Source organism: Mus caroli, unplaced genomic scaffold (assembly GCF_978045245.1).
Source record: "Mus caroli unplaced genomic scaffold, Mus_caroli_1 scaffold_8, whole genome shotgun sequence".
NCBI lineage: Eukaryota > Metazoa > Chordata > Mammalia > Rodentia > Muridae > Mus > Mus caroli.
In genome coordinates, this window is record NW_028227263.1 from 1,777,298 (window position 1) to 1,796,187 (window position 18,890).

At 43.5% G+C, this 18,890-nt stretch overlaps 1 protein-coding gene across 5 annotated transcripts in view; it reads left to right on the forward strand.

The window, feature by feature from the left end:
- Nucleotides 1-3,270: 3,270 nt before the first annotated feature.
- Nap1l4 (nucleosome assembly protein 1 like 4) overlaps nt 3,271-18,890 on the forward strand; it is a 37,012-nt gene continuing 21,392 nt past the window's right edge. For 2 of the 5 annotated variants that reach the window (XM_021167427.3, XM_085841137.1), the window contains exons 1-6: nt 3,271-3,370; nt 10,981-11,011; nt 12,984-13,042; nt 14,955-15,054; nt 17,289-17,430; nt 17,589-17,675. In XM_021167427.3, coding sequence (XP_021023086.1) covers nt 10,998-11,011; nt 12,984-13,042; nt 14,955-15,054; nt 17,289-17,430; nt 17,589-17,675 — 402 coding nt within the window. In that variant the 5' untranslated portion in view covers nt 3,271-3,370; nt 10,981-10,997. Of the gene's footprint in view, nt 3,371-3,577; nt 3,676-6,424; nt 6,470-10,980; nt 11,012-12,983; nt 13,043-14,954; nt 15,055-17,288; nt 17,431-17,588; nt 17,676-18,890 lie in introns of those variants that run through there. The other 3 variants (XM_021167428.3, XM_021167430.3, XM_085841136.1) reach the window with 3 other exon arrangements.

Below are 18,890 nucleotides of genomic sequence, written 5' to 3' on the forward strand. Positions count from 1 at the left end.
GCCAAAGCAACCTTTACCAGGCAAAAGGACTAATTTCTTTACTTTCTTTCTTTTTTTTAATTTCATGTGCATTGGTGTTTTGCCTACATGAATGTCTGTGTCAGGGTGCCAGATCCTCTGAAACTGGGGTTATAGACAGTTGTGAGTTGCCATGTGGGAGTTGACAACTGAACGTGGGTCTTCTGGACAGGTGGCAGTGCTCTTAACCACTGAGCTATCTCACCAGCCCCCCAAAAGACTCATTTCTAAGAAACAAAGACAATTTGTTCATTCCTGCTTGGTAACCTTTATTTGCTAGCCAAACTAAATGCTTTTTATAAATTGACATGGGGAGACTGGGCTGGTACTGCACTCCCTGCTACCCTTGTCAGCAGCAGTGAAGGCACATAGCCCAGCCTAGTGCATTTCCTCCCTCCTCAGAGACCTCCACTCAGGTAAAACTGGAACCTTGACTGTACCACAGGAAAGAATTTCAGGACAAGTCATAGTGAAGCAAAGTTAGCAAGCTTATTAAGCAGAGATAAGAAATGGTGCATGCTTTGGATTTAAGTATAGGCATAGAGTAAGAGACAGTCTTAGATGAAAGATAGCTCGTTTTTAAGACATGAGTGCATGCTGCTGAAAGAAAGCCAGGCTAACCTGCCTACCTTAAGATCAGCTATTGATGTGATCCTGTGGCTAGGTCAGAGTGCACAAAGGATGTAATTTACAGTGATAGTTAAAGATTAAGTTTAGACCGGGCGGTGGTGGCGCACGCCTTTAATCCCAGCACTTGGGAGGCAGAGGCAGGTGGATTTCTGAGTTCGAGGTCAGCCTGGTCTATAGAGTGAGTTCCAGGACAGCCAGGGCTACTGAGAAACCCTGTCTCAAAAAACCAAAAAAAAAAAAAAAAAGATTAAGTTTAAACTGGGTGATGGTGGTACATGCTTTTTATCCCAGTTCTTGGGAGGCAGAAGCCTCTGAGTTTGAGGCCAGCCTGGCCTACAGAGCAAGTTCCAGGACAACCAGAACTATACCAAGAAACCTGTAGATAAAAAACAAAAAAGACTAAACATTTTATTAATGTCTAAAAATTAAGTAGTGTCATGCTGTAGACCTCCCCCACACACACACACCTTCTGAGCACCTCTCTTAATCCCTATGCTTCAGCCTGTATTCAAATAGCTTTATTAATCCAGGCATGGTGGTGAATAACTTTAATCCTAGGAGGCAGAAGCAGTCAAATAGATCTCTATGAGTTCACAGGCTAGGGCTACTTAGACCCTGTCGCAAAGATAATAAATAATGAAATACCGTTATTAAACTTATTACCAGTTGTTTGGGTCTGAGTGTTTTATTCAAGGAATTGAAATAAAGATACAGATTGTAAGGTAGCAAGGAAATAGTATCCAAAAGTGAATAGTACAGATCAGAAATACTCTGTGACAGGCCCACGAGGCTGGCCTGAAACTTCTAGAGATCTGTCTGCCTCTGCCTCCTGAGTCCTGGGATTAAAGGTGTGTGCCACTAATGCCTGGTGTCTTAATATTTAAAAAGGGGGGTTGGGCTGGAGAGATGGCTCAGTGGTTAAGAGCACTGACTGCTCTTCCAGAGGTCCTGAATTCAATTCCAGCAACCGCATAGTGGCTCACAACCATCTATAATGGGATCTGATGCTCTCTTCTAGTGTGTCTGAAGACAGCTACAGTGTACTCATATACATTAAATAAATAAATAAATACATACATACAAATCTTTTTAAAAAATATGTTGGGGGGACTTTTACACTGCCCAGAGCATTATTAGAAGAGCATTATGTGTAGTCCAAACCAAATAATTCCCTGGCTACCAAACTGTTTAATATACTTGTCTGATTTAACCACATCTACTCCCCAAATAAAAATGAAGTAAAAACCTGGTGGTGCTGCTGCACGGCTTTAATCCCAGCACCGGAGAGGCAGAGGCAGGTGGATTTCTGTGAGTTTGAGGGCATCCCGGTCTACAGATCGAATTCCAGAACAGCTAGGGTTTGTACACAGAGAAACCCTGTCGTGGAAAAGCAAAACCAGCCACTAACCAACCAAAATGTCAGAAAAAAAAATGTATGTCAGAAAAAAATATAAGTAAAAACATACGAGCTTATTTACTTTCCTTAATTTTGTAAACGAAACTGTTTATACATAGTGCCAATTTAAGGATGAAAGAGAAGTAATACAGAAAAACAATGCTGTAGACCTTCTGGCCTTCAGTAACCACACTTCGTTTTAAGTTTTTGTTTCTTTTTCAGACAGGGTTGCTTGTTGCTCAGACTGGCTAAACTGGCTACATAGCTGGAAGTGACAAACTGCTCATTCTGTCACCTGTATCTCTTATCTCACAAGTACTGGGACTGAAGGCATGCACGCTGCACCATACCCAGCTTTGTCTTCAACTGCCCTGTTCGTAGAATTTGTTAGGAAAACACACATTATCTGCAATATTTATTCTTATCAGATGTTGTCTGTTGCTTCAATGAAAACACCATGACCAAAAAGCAAGTTGGAGAGGAAAGGGTTTATTTGGCTTACACTTCTATATTGCTGTTCATTACTGAAGGAAGTCAGGATAGGAACTCAAGCAGGGCTGGAACCTGGAGGCAGAAGCTGATGCACAGGCCCTGGAGGGGTGCTGATTACTGGCTTGTGCAGCTTGCTTTCTTACAGAAACCACCAATAAGCCCAGGGGTGGTACTACCCATAATGGGCTTGGGCCCTCCCCCACCAATCATTGAGAAAATGCCTTACAGTTGGATCCTATGGAGGCATTTTCTCAAAGCTCCCTCCTTTCAGATAACTCTAGTTTGTACCAAATTGACACACAAAACCAGCCAGTACAGATGTGCTGAACTTTTCTATCAGAAGGGTAGTCCCATGCCAGGCAGGCACTGTAGACAAGAGGGTCAGAAGGCCTTGAGAAGTAGGTGGTGCTTTTCCCAGGCCGGGGGAAGGCAGGGAGCTGTAAAAAGCGTTGCCGACGTGGTCCAGGAAGCTCAAACCCTAGAGGTTGTAGCAAGATCAAGCTACAAGCCCAAAGTCCTACACACGCGCCCAGCAGCCCCTTTAAAGAGGCACGAACTGCGCGTGCGCCGTAACACACGTCACTACTCTATCTACATATAGCTCGCGGGCTTAGGCTGGGCCCCATGCCCCCTCAACAGATTTTGATTGGATACCGCCTCTCCTAGTGCCTGGGTGCAGTTGATAAACAGCTCTATTGTCCATTCGTCGCCCGTTTTGCTCGCAGAGGGTGGAGCCCGGCGATACGGCCAATGGCAGGTGGTTTTGTTGGCGACCACGGCGGTGCAGCCCCGGAGCGAGCTTAGGACGGGCGCCACTGCCGCAGGAGGCGCGAGGTGCGGTGCTGGCCGGTAACGGCGCGGCGGGCGGCTGGCGAGGGACTGGGGCGGAGGAGGCGGAGACGGGGAGGGGTGGGCGTTGCGGGCAGGCCGACGCGCCATGGCGGCGAGCAGAGGCGGGCGGCGACCGGGTTAGAGGTCCGTGTGGCGGGTGGCGGCGGATGGCGGGCCAGTCCCTCCTCCGTGCAGCCCCGCCCCCGGCTGAAGGTCAGCGCGCTTTGTTCCCGCCGCCCGAGAACCCACGCGAAGCCGCGCAGGCGGTTCCTTGAGGGGACAAGGCCTCCCCAGCGAGGTGGGCCTGGGTACGCCTTGTCTCAGACCGCGCCTGGGAAGGAAGGGGTCTACTGGGCCGCCGCCTCGCCCTTCCGGGCTTTGCATGCTCTCCGCACAGTGCCCTGGTCTCTGAGCCAGACCTCACTCTCTGAGCCTGAGGTGGAGGCGGAGCCAGCTTAGTGACCCGGGCGCCCCTAACGGGTTCAGAGTCGCCAGCAGTACCCCTTCTCCCGGGGGTATCCTTGGGGCAAGTTGGCCCACACTTCCTCCAACTCTGCTTCGCTGCCTCTTGGAGGAATTTCCGCGGTAGCTTCCGGCGCGTACGCTGCGGTAACGAGCGAGCATATGCGTATTCCACAGCAAAAAGACTCAAGTTCAAGTTTTTAGTCCAAAAGTTAAATGCTTTTAAGTTACTGCCGCCTTCCTGTCATAGTAGTTGCTTCCTCTCGGTGACTAATCTCCGCTTACTACACACCAGGGGCTCCTTTAAGCTCCTGACGTGTCTTAACTCATTCACAATAGTACGTGATGTAGGTGCAACAGGCTGACTGTGCCTTAGCAAAAAATGCCTGGGTTCTGAAGTGGTTCGGTTTGTGGAATATTTGTAGGTTTGGCAGATGAGCGTACCTAATCTGGAAATCCAAAATGTGCTCGAAAAGAAGTGGGTTTTGGGACGTTCTGATTTCTTTTTTCTTTTTTTTTTTTTTTGGTATAGGAGTGTTCGACCTGTATTGCAAATTAAGTCCCTGATAGGTTAAGTGTGATGGTACCTTGCATCAAATAGATTTAATTCAAATTCAAATAGATTTAATCTGGCTCAGGCTTAATAATAAATGTTTTTTTTAAGATTTATTTATTTATATGTAAGTACACTGTAGTTATCTTCAGACACTCCAGAAGAGGGAGTCAGATCTCGTTACAGATGGTTGTGAGCCACCATGTGGTTGCTGGGATTTGAACTCCGGACCTTCGGAAGAGCAGTCGGGTGCTCTTACCCACTGAGCCATCTCTCCAGCCCCATAATAAATGTTTATTATTAAATAAATAACGTATTGAAACAAATATTCAGATGAACAGTAAGATTCAGAGAAAGCAGGGCTTTGATAGAACTAGAGTATAGTTCACCTGTCAGGTAGTCTACAGCTGTATCATTTTAACTAAAGTAGATGCTGTAAAACTCAGTTGTCGATCTTCCCCTCCCCCCTGAGTTGAACAATATTGGTTCACAATGTCATAACATTTAAACACATTTTGGTGTTTTAGCTTTAAATCCAGAACTGTTTTTCACAGTTAATATAGAATAGCTGGTGAAAATAATAGCGATTTTATCATTTTTTGAAAATTCTGGAATTGTATTACCAAAGTTCTGGGGGAAAATGTATATATTTTGGGATCTTCTCAGAAATCATGACCATTATGGCTTGTGAGCTGGCCATTTGGCTTTGTGTAGTTGAGTATATAGAATATATCAGTGGGCAATAAATCTCCTGCAGGGATGGTATTCTTAGAGATGAGGTAGTTCACTACTTTGGTCTGACTTTGTACTTGAGTCTTAAAATGCCCCAGCTAAGATAGATATGGCAGTATACACCTAGATTTCCAACTGCTCTGGAACTGTTTAAAATCTGTCTTGGAAACACAGCAAGATCCTATCTCACTTTTTTTTTCCTATTTGCCTCTTGTTAGTGAAAGTATACTAAGTCCCTGCTAGCTGTCTTTATGTTGTGTATAAAAGTTTATGTTGCATTTGTATAAAAATAAAATTGCCAGTACCTAAAATTTTGGTTTTTGAAAGAAAAAAAATTCTAGACAAGAGAGTTAATTTAGGGGTGGTTAAGATCATTGTGTGCTTTTGCAGAGGACCTAGGTTTGAGTCCCATACTCATAAGGTGGCTTCTAATAGTCTATAACTTAAGTCCCAGGGCTCCAACACCCTCTTCTGGCCTCTGCAAGTAGTGCACAGACAAGCAGGGAAACCACCCATACACATAAATAAGTTAAAATTTTAAGAAAGGGTAGTTTAAATCTGAAGGTCTAAGGGCAACTCTCACTGTGAAATAGGCAGATCCGTGAGTTCTTTTGCTGCTTGGATCCAGGCCCAGGTGACCTGTTTTGAAAAAGAGGCAGTAGTAATGAGCTGTTGGGGACTTCTAGCCTGTGAGTACAAGGTTTTTTGTTTACTTAAAAGGAAGTGTAAGTGGGCATGTTGGCTTGTATATGTATTCCAGCTCTTAAAAGGTAGAAGCAGGAAGCTCAAGGCCAGCCAGCGCTACTGCAAGAAAGATGAAGTGCATTTAGGCATTTAGAATTGAAGCTGATGTCATCATCTTCATCTTGCTGCACCTATTGCCAAACTAGGGAAATAACAGAGACTTCCTTCTACCCTCAGCCTTTGCTAGGGACTACCTGATAGTGATAGTATGGAGGCTTCGTAGACTACACTTGGGACCTGTTATTAATCATAGACCAGGAAGCCTGTTTTGGTGGGTAAAAATGGGTAAATAGCAGAGTCTTGGAATGGATTTTTAGGCATTTTGAAGACATAGTTGATGGTAGCATAAATTTGTTTTCATTTAACTGTCAGGTCTCCTCTGTCTTCTGAGAGGAAGCTCACCTGCTTTACTTTAGTCTGCTATTGAATTTTACAGTAACAGGAGGCATATTGTATTTTTATAGTGTGAAAACTACAGAAGCTGGCTTTGTGAACTTTACCTTTTGATTCTAGCTGCTTGCTGCACAGCCTTAAATTCCTTTTTTCTGTGTTCTGTCAGCTGTTGTAACAATGTGCTTCCATCCTGTGTCCAGGAGACTCAGTCTAGTGAGGTAAGATTAGCTCTGAGCTTTATGTACAAAAAGATAATTATTATATTTATGATTTAAGTCACATTCAGTTGCTTCAGAGTAACGTGTATTATTTATGCAAGATCTCCAGCCTAGGGTCTCCAGTGTAAAGCAAATAGTGAGTGGCCTTGCCCTTCCTGCAGCGGGAGCAGGTGAGAGTCAGATTTGGGAAGATACTTTTGAGACACTGGAGTCTTGGAAGGTAGTTTGTAATTTCAAATATGGGGGAAGAAAATGCCTCTTAGCAACAAGAAGAGATAGCCAGTGCTGGATTAAGAAAATTGTCGTAATATCTGCTTGTTCATATTTTCATAACTTTTCCAAATGCTGCAGAGAGATACTTCTACCAGAGGAGCATTTTGTTTGAGGGAAGAAAAAAAAATCATTTTTTCCTTTCTTCCTGAAGCCTGGTGGTTTGGCTTCTAGAAATCTCTGGTGAGGTGACCTGCTGTTTTCTGCTGGAGGTGTTTCAGTACATGTTGTAAGCAGGTGTGACTAAGGGAATGTCCTCATGTTGTGTCTTCCAAAATTGCTTAGGATAGGCCAAGATGTTCAAAGGGATTAACTGAGACAAGATATCTGGCTACCTGTTTCCTGCCAAGTCCTTTGCTAAGCCCTGAACTCTGCATTGAGTCAGTACTGAGACATGCTCTGCCCTCCTGGAAGTTTTTCTTCTTTGGTCCTTGGCCTCACTAATGAGAAGTTTCAAAAGCAAGCAGAAAAGCACCACCTAGCACCTTCAGTGACCAATCTAATGTATATCTGATTGCTTAAAAATATTACGGGCTAACAAGATGGCTCAGCTGGCAAAGGTGTCTGCTGCTGGCTTCACATGGTTAAAAGGAGAGAACAAACTCTGACCTCCATGTGTATAGCATAAACAACCTCCCCGGGAGTGGGGGTGGGGAGGCCTTTCCTGATTCCTTCTTAAAACATGTCATTCCTTTGTCCCTTTGACATGATCCTAAGTTGTAAGTCAGCACTCCTGTAGGACCTGGTTACATGTCCTTAGCTTCTCTGGGTCAGCCTGCCATCTTTCAGACTGAACCAAGATACTGTACTTTAGAGTTCCTTTATATCCGTGCACATACTTGCATATGTGCTGGGAGTAGAAGTCAGAGGACAATTCTGGGTGTCTGTTCTTTCCTTCCATATGGGACTCAGTAATCAAACTCACATTATCAGACTTAGTGGCAAGCACCTTTATTCACTGACCCATCTCATCTCTTCAGGCCAGTTTAGGTTATAGTAATCATGTGCTTATCTTGTGTTAAGCCTTTGAAGACCTTTGGCTTTTATGAAGACAGATAATATATAAAAGTGTGGGTTTTGTGAAGTGTGATGCCACTCCACAGCTTATGCCTTTCTTTGTCTTTCGGGAGTGCCAGTTTAGGTGTTCATGGTTAAGAGCACTGGCTGCTCTTGCAGAGGACATGGGTTTGGTTCTCATTACCTTATGTGGTGGCTCAAAACCACCCATAACTCCAGTTGCAGGAGAATCTAGTGCCCTCCTCTGGCCTCTTTGGGTATTGCACATATATGCTACACATGCAGTCAGGCATTCATATGCATAAAAGGTTTGTTTGTTTGATTTGTTTTTTTTTTTTTAAAGATTTATTTATTTATTTATTTATTATATGTAAGTACACTGTAGCTGTCTTCAGACACACCAGAAGAGGGAGTCAGATCTTGTTATGGATGGTTGTGAGCCACCATGTGGTTGCTGGGATTTGAACTAAGGACCTTTGGAAGAGCAGTCGGGTGCTCTTACCTGCTGAGCCATCTCACCAGCCTGATTTGTTTTTTTAATCTTTAAGAAGTAGCCAGTTTAAAATTTGCTATAAAAATTTAATGTTTTCCTTCTGAAAGTTTTTTTGTTGTTTGGAGCAAAAAAGGAAATGAACCTAAAGTTCTATATTCTAGTAGTATCATAGTAACAGTATGACTGTTATAATCTAACTTGATCGTTAGGATTTTTGTGTGTTTTGTGTTTTAAGACAGGTTCTTTTGTAGCCCAGGCTAGCCTCTAACTTCAGCATAACCATACCTTCCAAGTCCTGTAATTACAGGTGTGCATCATTATGTCTGACTCTTGATGCCTTTTAAAAGTAGTTTGCCTAATAAGGCTTTGTGCTATAGAGTCATAAAACCAGTATTAAACCTGTCATTTTAACCTTAAAAACAAGATGGATGTTTCTCTCGACACCTGCATAGCTCTTTTATGACTTTCAGTGTTTGGTAAACACAGTAATAGATGGTGCGGTGCTGGAGCGTGTGCTTGGCGCTTTGCCTTAGTTTCAGTGTGCAGAGGATAGACTTACGGGGCAGGATAGTCTGTGTGAATGTATCAGAGATGGGCTGACTTGCTGTACCACTGTAGTGCTTCAAGTGGGCGTGGCTTCTCAGTCTTTGGTGGTGAGACTGATGTACTGAGGATTGCTGTACAAATGGGAAAGCGTGATGGGCTAGGAATGCAGTCCAGAGAAGCTGCTGCTAGCCATAGGTAGGTAATGGGGTACTGTAACTGTGGAGCCAAAGTGCAAGGAATGCCAGTGTGTCACCAGCTCAGTGTTTATTGCTCATTCTTTAACCCAGAAATATTACATGAAAATCTTGCCATCTAAGTTAAGAATAGCAAGGGGTGGCAAACCACATTTGACTAAGGTGTTCAATGGAGACCTCGAACAAAAGTATACGGTAGAAAAGCCTTGTTGGACATCTGGGCAACAGTGTTTCCTGGAATTGAGAATGGTTCACTTTGTAGGGTAGATGTAGGAATGTACATCTGTGGCCAGTGAGTTTGGACTGCAAAGATCTAGGGTGTGAGGAAGGTTCGTTGGAGGTGAAGCTGAGTGTGGGAAGCTGCTGTGTTGCTCTGGGTTTGGTCATGTGCGGTACTTTTGTTGTCTTACTCTTTTTGCTTTCATAAATTACTTAATTTTTAAAAGACTAGTCATATGTACTGGCTGGTTTTGTGTGTCATTTTGACACAAGAATTATCAGAGAGGAAGCAGCCCCAGCTGAGGCAATGCCTCCATGAGATCCAGCTATAAGGCATTTTCTCAATTAGTGATCAATGGAGGAGGGCCCAGCCCATTGTAGGTGGGATCACAAGTGAGCTGGTGGTCCTGAAAGCAAGAAAGCAAGCTGAGCAAACCAAGGGAAACAAGCCAGTAAGCAGCATCCATGATGGCCTCTGCATCAGCTTCTGCCTCCAGGTTCCTGTCCTGCTTGAGTTCCTTGTTCTGACTTCCTTTGGTGGTAACAGCAATGTGGACATGTAAGCAGAATAAACCCTTTCCTCCCCTTGCTTTTTGGTCATGGTGTTTCATTGCAGTGATAGAAACCCTACCTAAGACATGTGACATGTTTTTGTGCATTTTGAGTTTGTTTTGAGACAGGGTTTCCTGTGTATCCCTGGCTGGCCTGAACCTCAGTATGTAGACACTTGCCTGTGCCTACCAAATCCTGGGATTAAAGGCATGAACCACCTGCACATGTTTTATTTTGAAACAATGAAAACCTAATAGAAAATTCAGCTAGTTACCTGTGAAACAGTTGCCCATCACTCTTGCTGGAACTGTTTTTCCTGTCTCTTGTTTTTCCTAGCAGGAGTATAGCTTTCAGAAGGTCTCATTATGTACACTTGGCAAGAGTGAGGGGCTTTGTATGGTTGTCCTTTTTTCATTCATCATACCCTCTTGAAGTAGGACGGCTGCCTAGAGATGAAGTATTCTTACAGAGTGGTCTGGTTGAGTGTCTCATGGTGTTTTCACAGTGTAGGTGGCATAAAAGATAGATTAACATTGTTCTGTCTCTATGAGAGACAGTTCAAACAGTGTGCTTTTGAATTGTTTGAGGAAGTTGCTGTGTGGATCTGTTGGGTTTACTGTAACGAGAAGGCAGATTAGGATTCTGTTTTCTTACTGTGAAGTCTGGTCACTTTAGTGTCAGTAAGAATGTTTTGGGTCTGGCTCAGTTTGTAGCATGCATGGAGCCTTGGACTTTATACCAGCCCTGCGTAAGCCTGGCGTGCTGGTGTATACTTGTCATCCTAGTGCTGGGGATGACGTGCAGGCTGAGGGTCAGACGTGCAGGGTCATCAGTCTGGGCTACATGAGACCTTGTCTCAAAAATTTTTTTCATTTCATTTTAATTTTGTTTTTTCACATGGTCTCACTGTGTAGCACTATTTGTCCAAGAACTCTCTATGCCTCAGACTCAAGTGATCTATTTGTGTCTGCCACCCAGTTGTTGGGATTAAAGACATGCATCACCATGTCCAGTGAAACCTAGATCTTAAGTGTACCTGTCTATGAGATTAGACATGTACCTGCTCGTATAACTTCAGGTCACATCAGGGCATTTCCATTTCCTTCACCTGCAAAAAGGTCTCAACTGCCATGACTGGTGAAGTGCCATCATGATGCTGGAAGAGTAATAGAACATTTGTGTGTGTGTGTGAATGTAATTGTGAACTTTCTCATTTGTAGGGGACAAAGGCGTTCAGATGGCAGAAAACAGGTAAGCCAAAATAGACTTTGTTTACTAGATCTCAAAGTTTAGGTATGGAGCTAGAGCCCACTATATTTCAGAAACTAGAATTCAAAGTTAACTAGTTTAAACTTCAAGTGGTAATGTCCTTTTTTCTCCCTTTTGCTGGCAAAGAAATTGATCTCCCCATCTGTGCTCCCTAGCCTTTAATCCCTGTTTCCCCACCCTTGGTGAAGTCATGTCATTAATCTGACATACCTGCCAGGGATCAGGGAAAGGATTGTTAGTGGGATATGCAAGGTCCGTGTTGGTTGAGTGTTGTTTTGATTTTTTTTTTAGTTGGTATATAAAATAATAGATTTTATTGTGGCATTTTCATACACGTATGTCATTAATTTTGTTCATAATTGCCCTTCATTTTCCCATAGCTCTCTCTGCTTTCATGTCCCAGAGATGCACTGGAAGGGCTTGTAGAACTTTGTCTTCAGGAAGGTATACATGGCTCTTTGGTAGCCAGTCAGGCCTGTGTTTGTGAAGCCGTTGTTTTAGTGATGCTGCATGGTTGGCAGAGCACTGTGACCGTTGCATCTGCTGTACAAGGCCACTTGTGTGCTCTGCTGACCAGAGGGTAGCTTCTTGTTCCAGTGAAGTGGCTTAAGCACTATAGACCAGTTATATCATCAAGAGATTGACTGTCAGAATAAAAATTAGCAGGCTGGAGAGATAGCTCAATGGTTTAGAATGTGTACCACTTTTGCAAAGACTTAACTTTTTGTTCCCATCACCCACATTAGGCAGCTCACAAACTCCAGTTTGGAGGATCTGATGTCCTCTTCTGGCCTCCATTGGCATTGCACATAACCACATAAGACATACTCATAAACATAATTTTTGTTGTTGGGTTTTGTTTTTAGGACAGAGTCTCAATGTGTAGTAGCCCTGGGTGGCCTAGAACTCCCTGTGTACACAAGCATGGCTCAAAATTCCTAGAAATCCACCCGCCTCTGTTCCCAGGTGTTGGGATTGAAGGTGTATATATCATCATACATGGCACATACAAGGTATTTTTTTAATTTTAGAAATTAAAAATGAGGCAAAGTATGGTGGTACACAATTGTCACCATAGGAAGCCAAGACTACTGAGATAGACCCTGTCTCAAAACAGAAAGGAAAAGTTAAGAAGCTTTGGCAAGGGTTACAGATTAGAACAGCCTTTGTATTGGGTGTGAGGAAAGGGAGCTGTATGGGTGTGATCTCTTTAGATGGGAGGAAGTCTCCCTTAAATAACACATTCCTGACCATGTTGTCTTTTTTGTTTGTTGACTCCCTACCTCCTTGGGGGACAAGGTCTTTTTTTTTTTTTTTTAATTTTTAATATTTTTATTACATATTTTCCTCAATTACATTTCCAATGCTATCCCAAAAGTCCCCCATAGCGCCCCCCCACTTCCCTACCCACCCATTCCCATTCTTTTGGCCCTGGCATTCCCCTATATTGGGGCATATAAAGTTTGCAAGTCCAATGGGCCTCTCTTTCCATTGATGGCCGACTAGGTCATCTTTCGATACATATGCAGCTAGAGACAAGAGCTCCGGGGTTCTGGTTAGTACATCATGTTGTTCCAACAATAGGGTTGCAGATCCCTTTAGCTCCTTGGGTACTTTCTCTAGCTTCTCCATTGGGAGCCCTGTGATACATCCAATAGCTGACTGTGAACATCCACTCCTGTGTTTGCTGGGGGACAAGGTCTTATGTAGCTCTAGCTGTCCTGCAACTTACTATGTAGAAAAGGCTGGCCTTGAACTCACAGAGATAAACCTGCTGTTGCCTCTCAAGTGCTAGGATAAAAGGCATGGTGCAGCATGCCCAGCTAGTGTTGTCTTCACCTGACCTGGAGTCTCTTGCTGTACAGACCCTAATACATTGGATAAACACTGAAAATGCCAATTGGTGCTATGTCTGAGATTCTGTTCATAATACTTTGTAAACTTGTTGTTTTAGTCTTTCAGATGGAGGCCCTACAGATTCTGTGGAAGCTGCTAAAAATGCCAGTAATACAGGTCAGTGCAGTGGATGAAGCAGTGATTATAGAGGGTTTCCATGTGTGACTGGGGGTTTCTTCTACAGAACCAGTTTGTTACTATAAATGACCTAAGTGTCAGAATGTTAACCAGACTAGCACCCAACGTTCCTCTCCTGCTTATTCTGAAGCAAAACCTAGATGTATGTTTGTGTATGTAAATTCACATGCAGTCATCTTCAGTGCACATTTGATTGAATATATACACACACTAATAATGATAAAATGGAAAAAATCTTATCTGTCTCTGAGCAGACTGTGCAGACCATGATATAATTCCAGCACTTGGGAGTCCAAGCAGGAGAATCTTAAGTTCCTGGTGGACCTGGATTGTATGAGAGAGGAATTGTTCAACTCCATCACCTAGTGAAGGACAGTTCCTATTCTCTTGGTGTCTCCTTTTATGGGGAGGGAGGGGGGAGTTCTAAATAATAGCTCAGTGTTACAAGTTCAGAACAAAGGCATGTGAGAAGGTCAGAGTACTTTTTTAGGTAGGTTTGGGTGGGGAAATGGCTTTCTAGGGAAGAGGGCAGTCTGGGGAAAGCCATCTCTTTGAACTAAGTGGGTGAATGCTTTAGAAGCTAATCTTGTCCTTGTCCCTGGCTTCCAAACACCAATGGGACTGGGGAGCAAGGTGTAACCAGAGTTAATTACCAGCCCCTGAAAGTTGGTAGTCAGTGATCTCTGGGACCTAGGCTGGCTACAGGCAGGAGCCTCTGACTGTCACCACCTGCCCACTGGGGTGATTAACAAAGATACTTCTTTGTTTTGTTTTGAGACAGGGTTTCTTTATGTAACCCTGGCTGTCCTGGAACTGGCTAGGTAGACCAGGCTGGCCTCAAACTCAGAGATCTACCTGCCTGTCCCACCCTGCCCCCATTCCCCCATCCCAAAAGATACTTTTTTTTTTTTTTTTAAAGATTTATTTATTTCATGTATGTGACTACACTGCTGTTTTCTTCAGACACACTAGAAGAGGGCATTGGATCCCCATTACAGATGGTTGTGAGCCACCATGTGGTTGCTGGGAATTGAACTCAGGACCTCTGGAAGAACAGTCAGTGCTCTTAACTGTTGAGCCATCTCTCCAGCCCTCAAAAGATACTTTTAAGATACAAGTCTCTAAACAAGTATTTTACTATATTTAGAAATTAGGAGCAAAGATAAGTAAACATGTGTTGGGGATTTATATATTTGTTTATTTTAAAGCAAGTGTGGTCTGAGGTGCTGCAGTTTCTTCTTATCTGGACCGAACACAAGCCTCTTTTCTTATTCAGAATTCTGGCTTAAAAGCACTAGGTGATGTGTACTACTTTTTTGTTTGTTTTCTGAGATATCTCTTTGTAGATCTCTGGGTATCCCTGACTGTCCTGGAACTCATTATGTAGTCTAACCCCAGAATTCAGATTGTCTGCCTCTTCTTCCTGAGTGCTGGGATAACAGCCTGTGCCGCTGTCCCCAGCCTGGAATATATTTCTAACAGACATTTGTGGTAATAAGGATTTAGCCCCAGGGCTTCATATGCTAGGCAAGTAGTATACTATTGAGTTACAGTCCAGCATTGTGGGTGGTTTTTTTGTTTGTTTGTTTGTTTTTAGTTTTTCGAGACAGGGTTTCTCTGTGTAGCTCTGGCTGTCCTGAACTCACTGTGTAGACCAGGCTGGCCTGGAACTCAGAAATCCACCTGCCTCTGCCTCCCAAGTGCTGGGATTAAAGGCGTGCACCACCACGCCCAGCTTCTTGTAGGTGTTTTATTTTGAGATAAGGAAGGTCTTGGCATGGCATTTCCTTACTTAGCCTTTTGAGTAGCTTGGGTTGACAAGCCTGAGATCCAGGTTGGTGTTTGGGTTCTTGACTGCTAAATAATTATTCTCATTTCCAACTCCTCATAGAAAAACTCACAGACCAGGTGATGCAGAACCCACAAGTGCTGGCAGCTTTGCAGGAACGTCTTGACAACGTCTCTCACACTCCTTCTAGTTACATAGAAACGTAAGTCCATAGCCAGTTAAGCAACAGAACAAACATCTTCGTGTCTTAGAGGAGCAGCAGGTGTGTTATTCATAACTCAGGAGCAGCTCCTCTTGTCTGCTTGGTAGTGCACAGTACCACCATGTGGCTGGTAGAGGACTTGGCTAAGAAGCTAGAGTGCTATTTGGCCAGCTGTGGGACAATTGTACCTTTGCCCTTGTCAGGAGGCCTGTGTCCTGTGTCCTGGCTCTGTTATATGGTAGAAATGAGACATTGCTTCTCAGGGCCTCCCTGTTTGCCTTCTGGAAGAAATGAGCCACCTCAGGCTCCATGTCCAGTTGGGTAAGGCTTAGCTGTTACAATAGGAGGAGACACTGCACATTTCCTTGTGTCCATTTAGAAACCTTTCTGGGTTTACTCTACTCAGTGGGTACAGTTCGTTTTGGTTCTGTTTGGCTTTCCTTATTTGTTTGTTTGTTTGTTTGTGGAGTAGGTGGTAGGATGTAGTGAGGGAGTTGAGAATGGTGTCTGGTTTTCTGGTTTTGCTCACTGAGACAGAGGCACAGGGTGATGATAGCTTGTGAGAACACGGCCTCACATATCTGTTGGGCCAGCACTGGCTGCTTGTGTGGACCTGTATTCAAATTTGCTGTGAACATGTTTTCACCTGGTGGCATTACTTTTCAGGTTTTAATTTAAACAATTTTATAGGTTAAATTCTTTTTTCTTTCCTTTCATACTCAAGACAGGGCTTCTCTGTGTAGCCCTGGTTATCCTGGAACTTACTCTGTAAACCAGGCTGACTTCAGAACTCAAGAGATCCACCTACCTCTGCCACCTGCAAGCTGAGACGAAAGGCACTGCCCTGCATGGTTTTGTTTTGTTGGTTTGTTTTCCTTTTGGTTTTAGGAGTGCTCATATAAAGAAAGAAAAGAAACTGTGGAACCAAGGCAAAGAAACTCTTAGCTGGTGCGATTAGGAGCGAGAATTCTATAAGGTTGCCCATAGACTTCATGTTCAGTTCTAGCGTCAGGGCCTACATGCCTGAGTCCTTGTCAGCCAGCCTGTGTCTAGTCCTTGTGTGGGAGTTCTGCTTTTGTTCTTTATTATTATTATTTCATCCCGTTGTATGCATGTAACGGTCAGAAGATAGTTTAAAAGAGTTGGTTTTCTTGTTCTACCTTGTGATTCTCACGCATCTAACTCCTCAGGTCACTAGGCTTGGTAGCAAGCGCCCTTACCAACTGAGCCATCTCTTTGGTGGGCTTTTGTTTTAAATTATGAGTGTATGTGTTTGTGCATGCACGCTTGAGTACAGATACACATTGACAACAGAGGCATCTGATTTCCCTAGAGCTAGAGTTTTAGGTAATTTTAAGTCACTCAGCATGAGTGCTAGGAACTGAACTCGGATCTTCTGTAAGAGGGGTAAGTACTGTTGAGCCATCTCTCCAGCCCCAGTCATTGTTGTAGTTGTTGTTGTTTTTTAAAGATAAAATCTTGCATGGTGGCCTACTCTGAGCTTGAATTTACTATGTAGCCAAACAAGCCTTGAACATCTGATCCTTCTTCATCCACTTCTCAAGTGTTAAGATTATAGGTGCATAACACCATGCCCAGAGCCCCACTTCTTTTGTTTTTCCTGTATGTGTGTGTGTGGTGTTTGTGGGTGTATGTGCCTGTGTGTGGTGGGAATTGGACAATATCTGTATATTAGGTTGCTGTGCTACCTTTTACCTACACTTTTCTTTCTTGTTCTCTGTGTATCCCAGAATAGCATTCAACTTCTGCAACTCTTGTTGTAGCCTCCCACATGATTGGGATTGCAAATGTGCTTTTTGGTCTGTTTTTCATCACCAGTTTGGTTGGGACAAGAGAGCAATTTTGTAAACTGATACCCCATTTCTGCTTTTGATATACTATGGGATTGATTTTTTTTCTTTTTTGATATGGTCTATATATACATACATACATACATACATACATACATACATACATACATACATATATCTCTCCCTGGCAGTCCTAGAACTTGTTAAGTTAGGTAGATCGGCTGGACTTGTGCTCACAGAGAATCCACCTGCCTCTGCTGGAATTAAAGGCTTGTACCACCTTGCCCAGCAAGCAGTCCATTCTTTTCTGTTGGCTTTTTTGCAAGTAATGTTTTAGCAGCTCTTTCTAATCAGGGTGCTTATTGTATGTGTGTATGTAGTTGTTTGCTGGCACTAGGTGTTTTATTTCCTGTTCTCTTGTAGTTTACCTAAAGCTGTCAAAAGAAGAATTAATGCCCTGAAGCAGCTCCAGGTGAGGTGTGCGCACATAGAAGCTAAGTTCTACGAGGAAGTTCATGATCTGGAGAGGAAGTATGCAGCCTTGTACCAGCCTCTATTTGACAAGGTGCGTGCTGTTAATGTGCTTGCTTCATGCAGTGACTCCTGTGGGGTGAGACACAGTACCACCCAGGGAATTTGACTGTCTTTGCAGAGGCCCCTGTAAACAGCTTTTGAGTTTGCAGAGAGCCTAATGTGCTGATGGACTCTTGGCTTTTTATGTAGAGAAGAGAATTCATCACTGGTGACGTGGAGCCCACAGATGCAGAGTCAGCGTGGCACAGTGAGAATGAGGAGGAGGACAAGTTGGCTGTAAGTTTCGGTTGTGCATGGTGTTTAATCCTAGTTATTTTTGTGGTATTAGGAGATGACCTCAAGGGCTTGCTCTGCTTCATGGTTTCTGTCCACAAAGCTTTGTAGAGTGGGACTATAGTAGTTCCCTTCTCTCCACTGGGTACATGAGTTTATGATGACACTGTGGCATCTGAGGCAGTGTGCTTAGTTGCCATGACAAGTGAGTTACTACCCCTTCTTAGTGGTCTGTGCAGCATAGGGTTGAAATACAGATCAGGCAGGCAATCATTGGTTGTAGTGTGCAAGGCATGGTGGAACATGATTTTTACCCCAGCATTAGACAGGCAGACAGATTCTTGAGTTCCAGGCCAGTATGATCTACATAGTGAGACCCTGTCTCTAGAACAAAGCTAATCAATGAGAGTCCAAGGCTAGATAGAGGAGGTGGGGGTTACAATGGGTGGGAGCTATACATCTTCCTCCTCAGTGGGGAAGAAGGCACGTGTATCCAGGGGCCATCTGGAGCCTCAGGCTGCTCGTCCTCGCTCAGTCTTTAGACCATCAGGTAACTGATTGACCAGCATCATGACATTGTATCCACTTTCTGTGACAGTCTCATCCACATACCATGGAAAGTTCTAGCATGGTACAAGGTTCATTTTAACTTATATTCTGGAGGTTTGCTTTGCTTTTTTTTTTTTTTTTTTTTTTTTTAAGTACTAGGGATGTAACCCAGAGGCACACATGCAAAAGGCAAATGTTCTACCACCGAGTTACACCAAAGCCCCTATCTGCCTAATTTTTTGTTTAGATAACAGATAGCTTTGGTTCAATAGAACTATCTTTCAGTGATCTTTTTGGAAATATGTTTAATTTTTATGGATATACGTAATGCCAGTTGTTTGTTTGTTTGTTTTTGAAACAGGATCTCATTATGTAACTTGAGCTGACATGGAACTCACTGTTAGACTAGGCTGGTTTTAAACTCACATAGATGGCATATGCTACCAACCCAGCCAGTGTTCTGCTTTTAGACATTGGCAGAACTTGGTTGAAGCTGTGGTTTTACATTAGGTTGTTCCTAATGATCCAAGAAAAGCCCGTTTTGATGATTTAAAGATCTCTGCATGTTGTTCTGACTTAACAGGCATCATGATAAGCATTCAGAATCCATTTGGTTCAGCTTCCTTAACCTACCTTCCTCCTGAGGCTGTGTTTTAAGTTTCCCTTCCA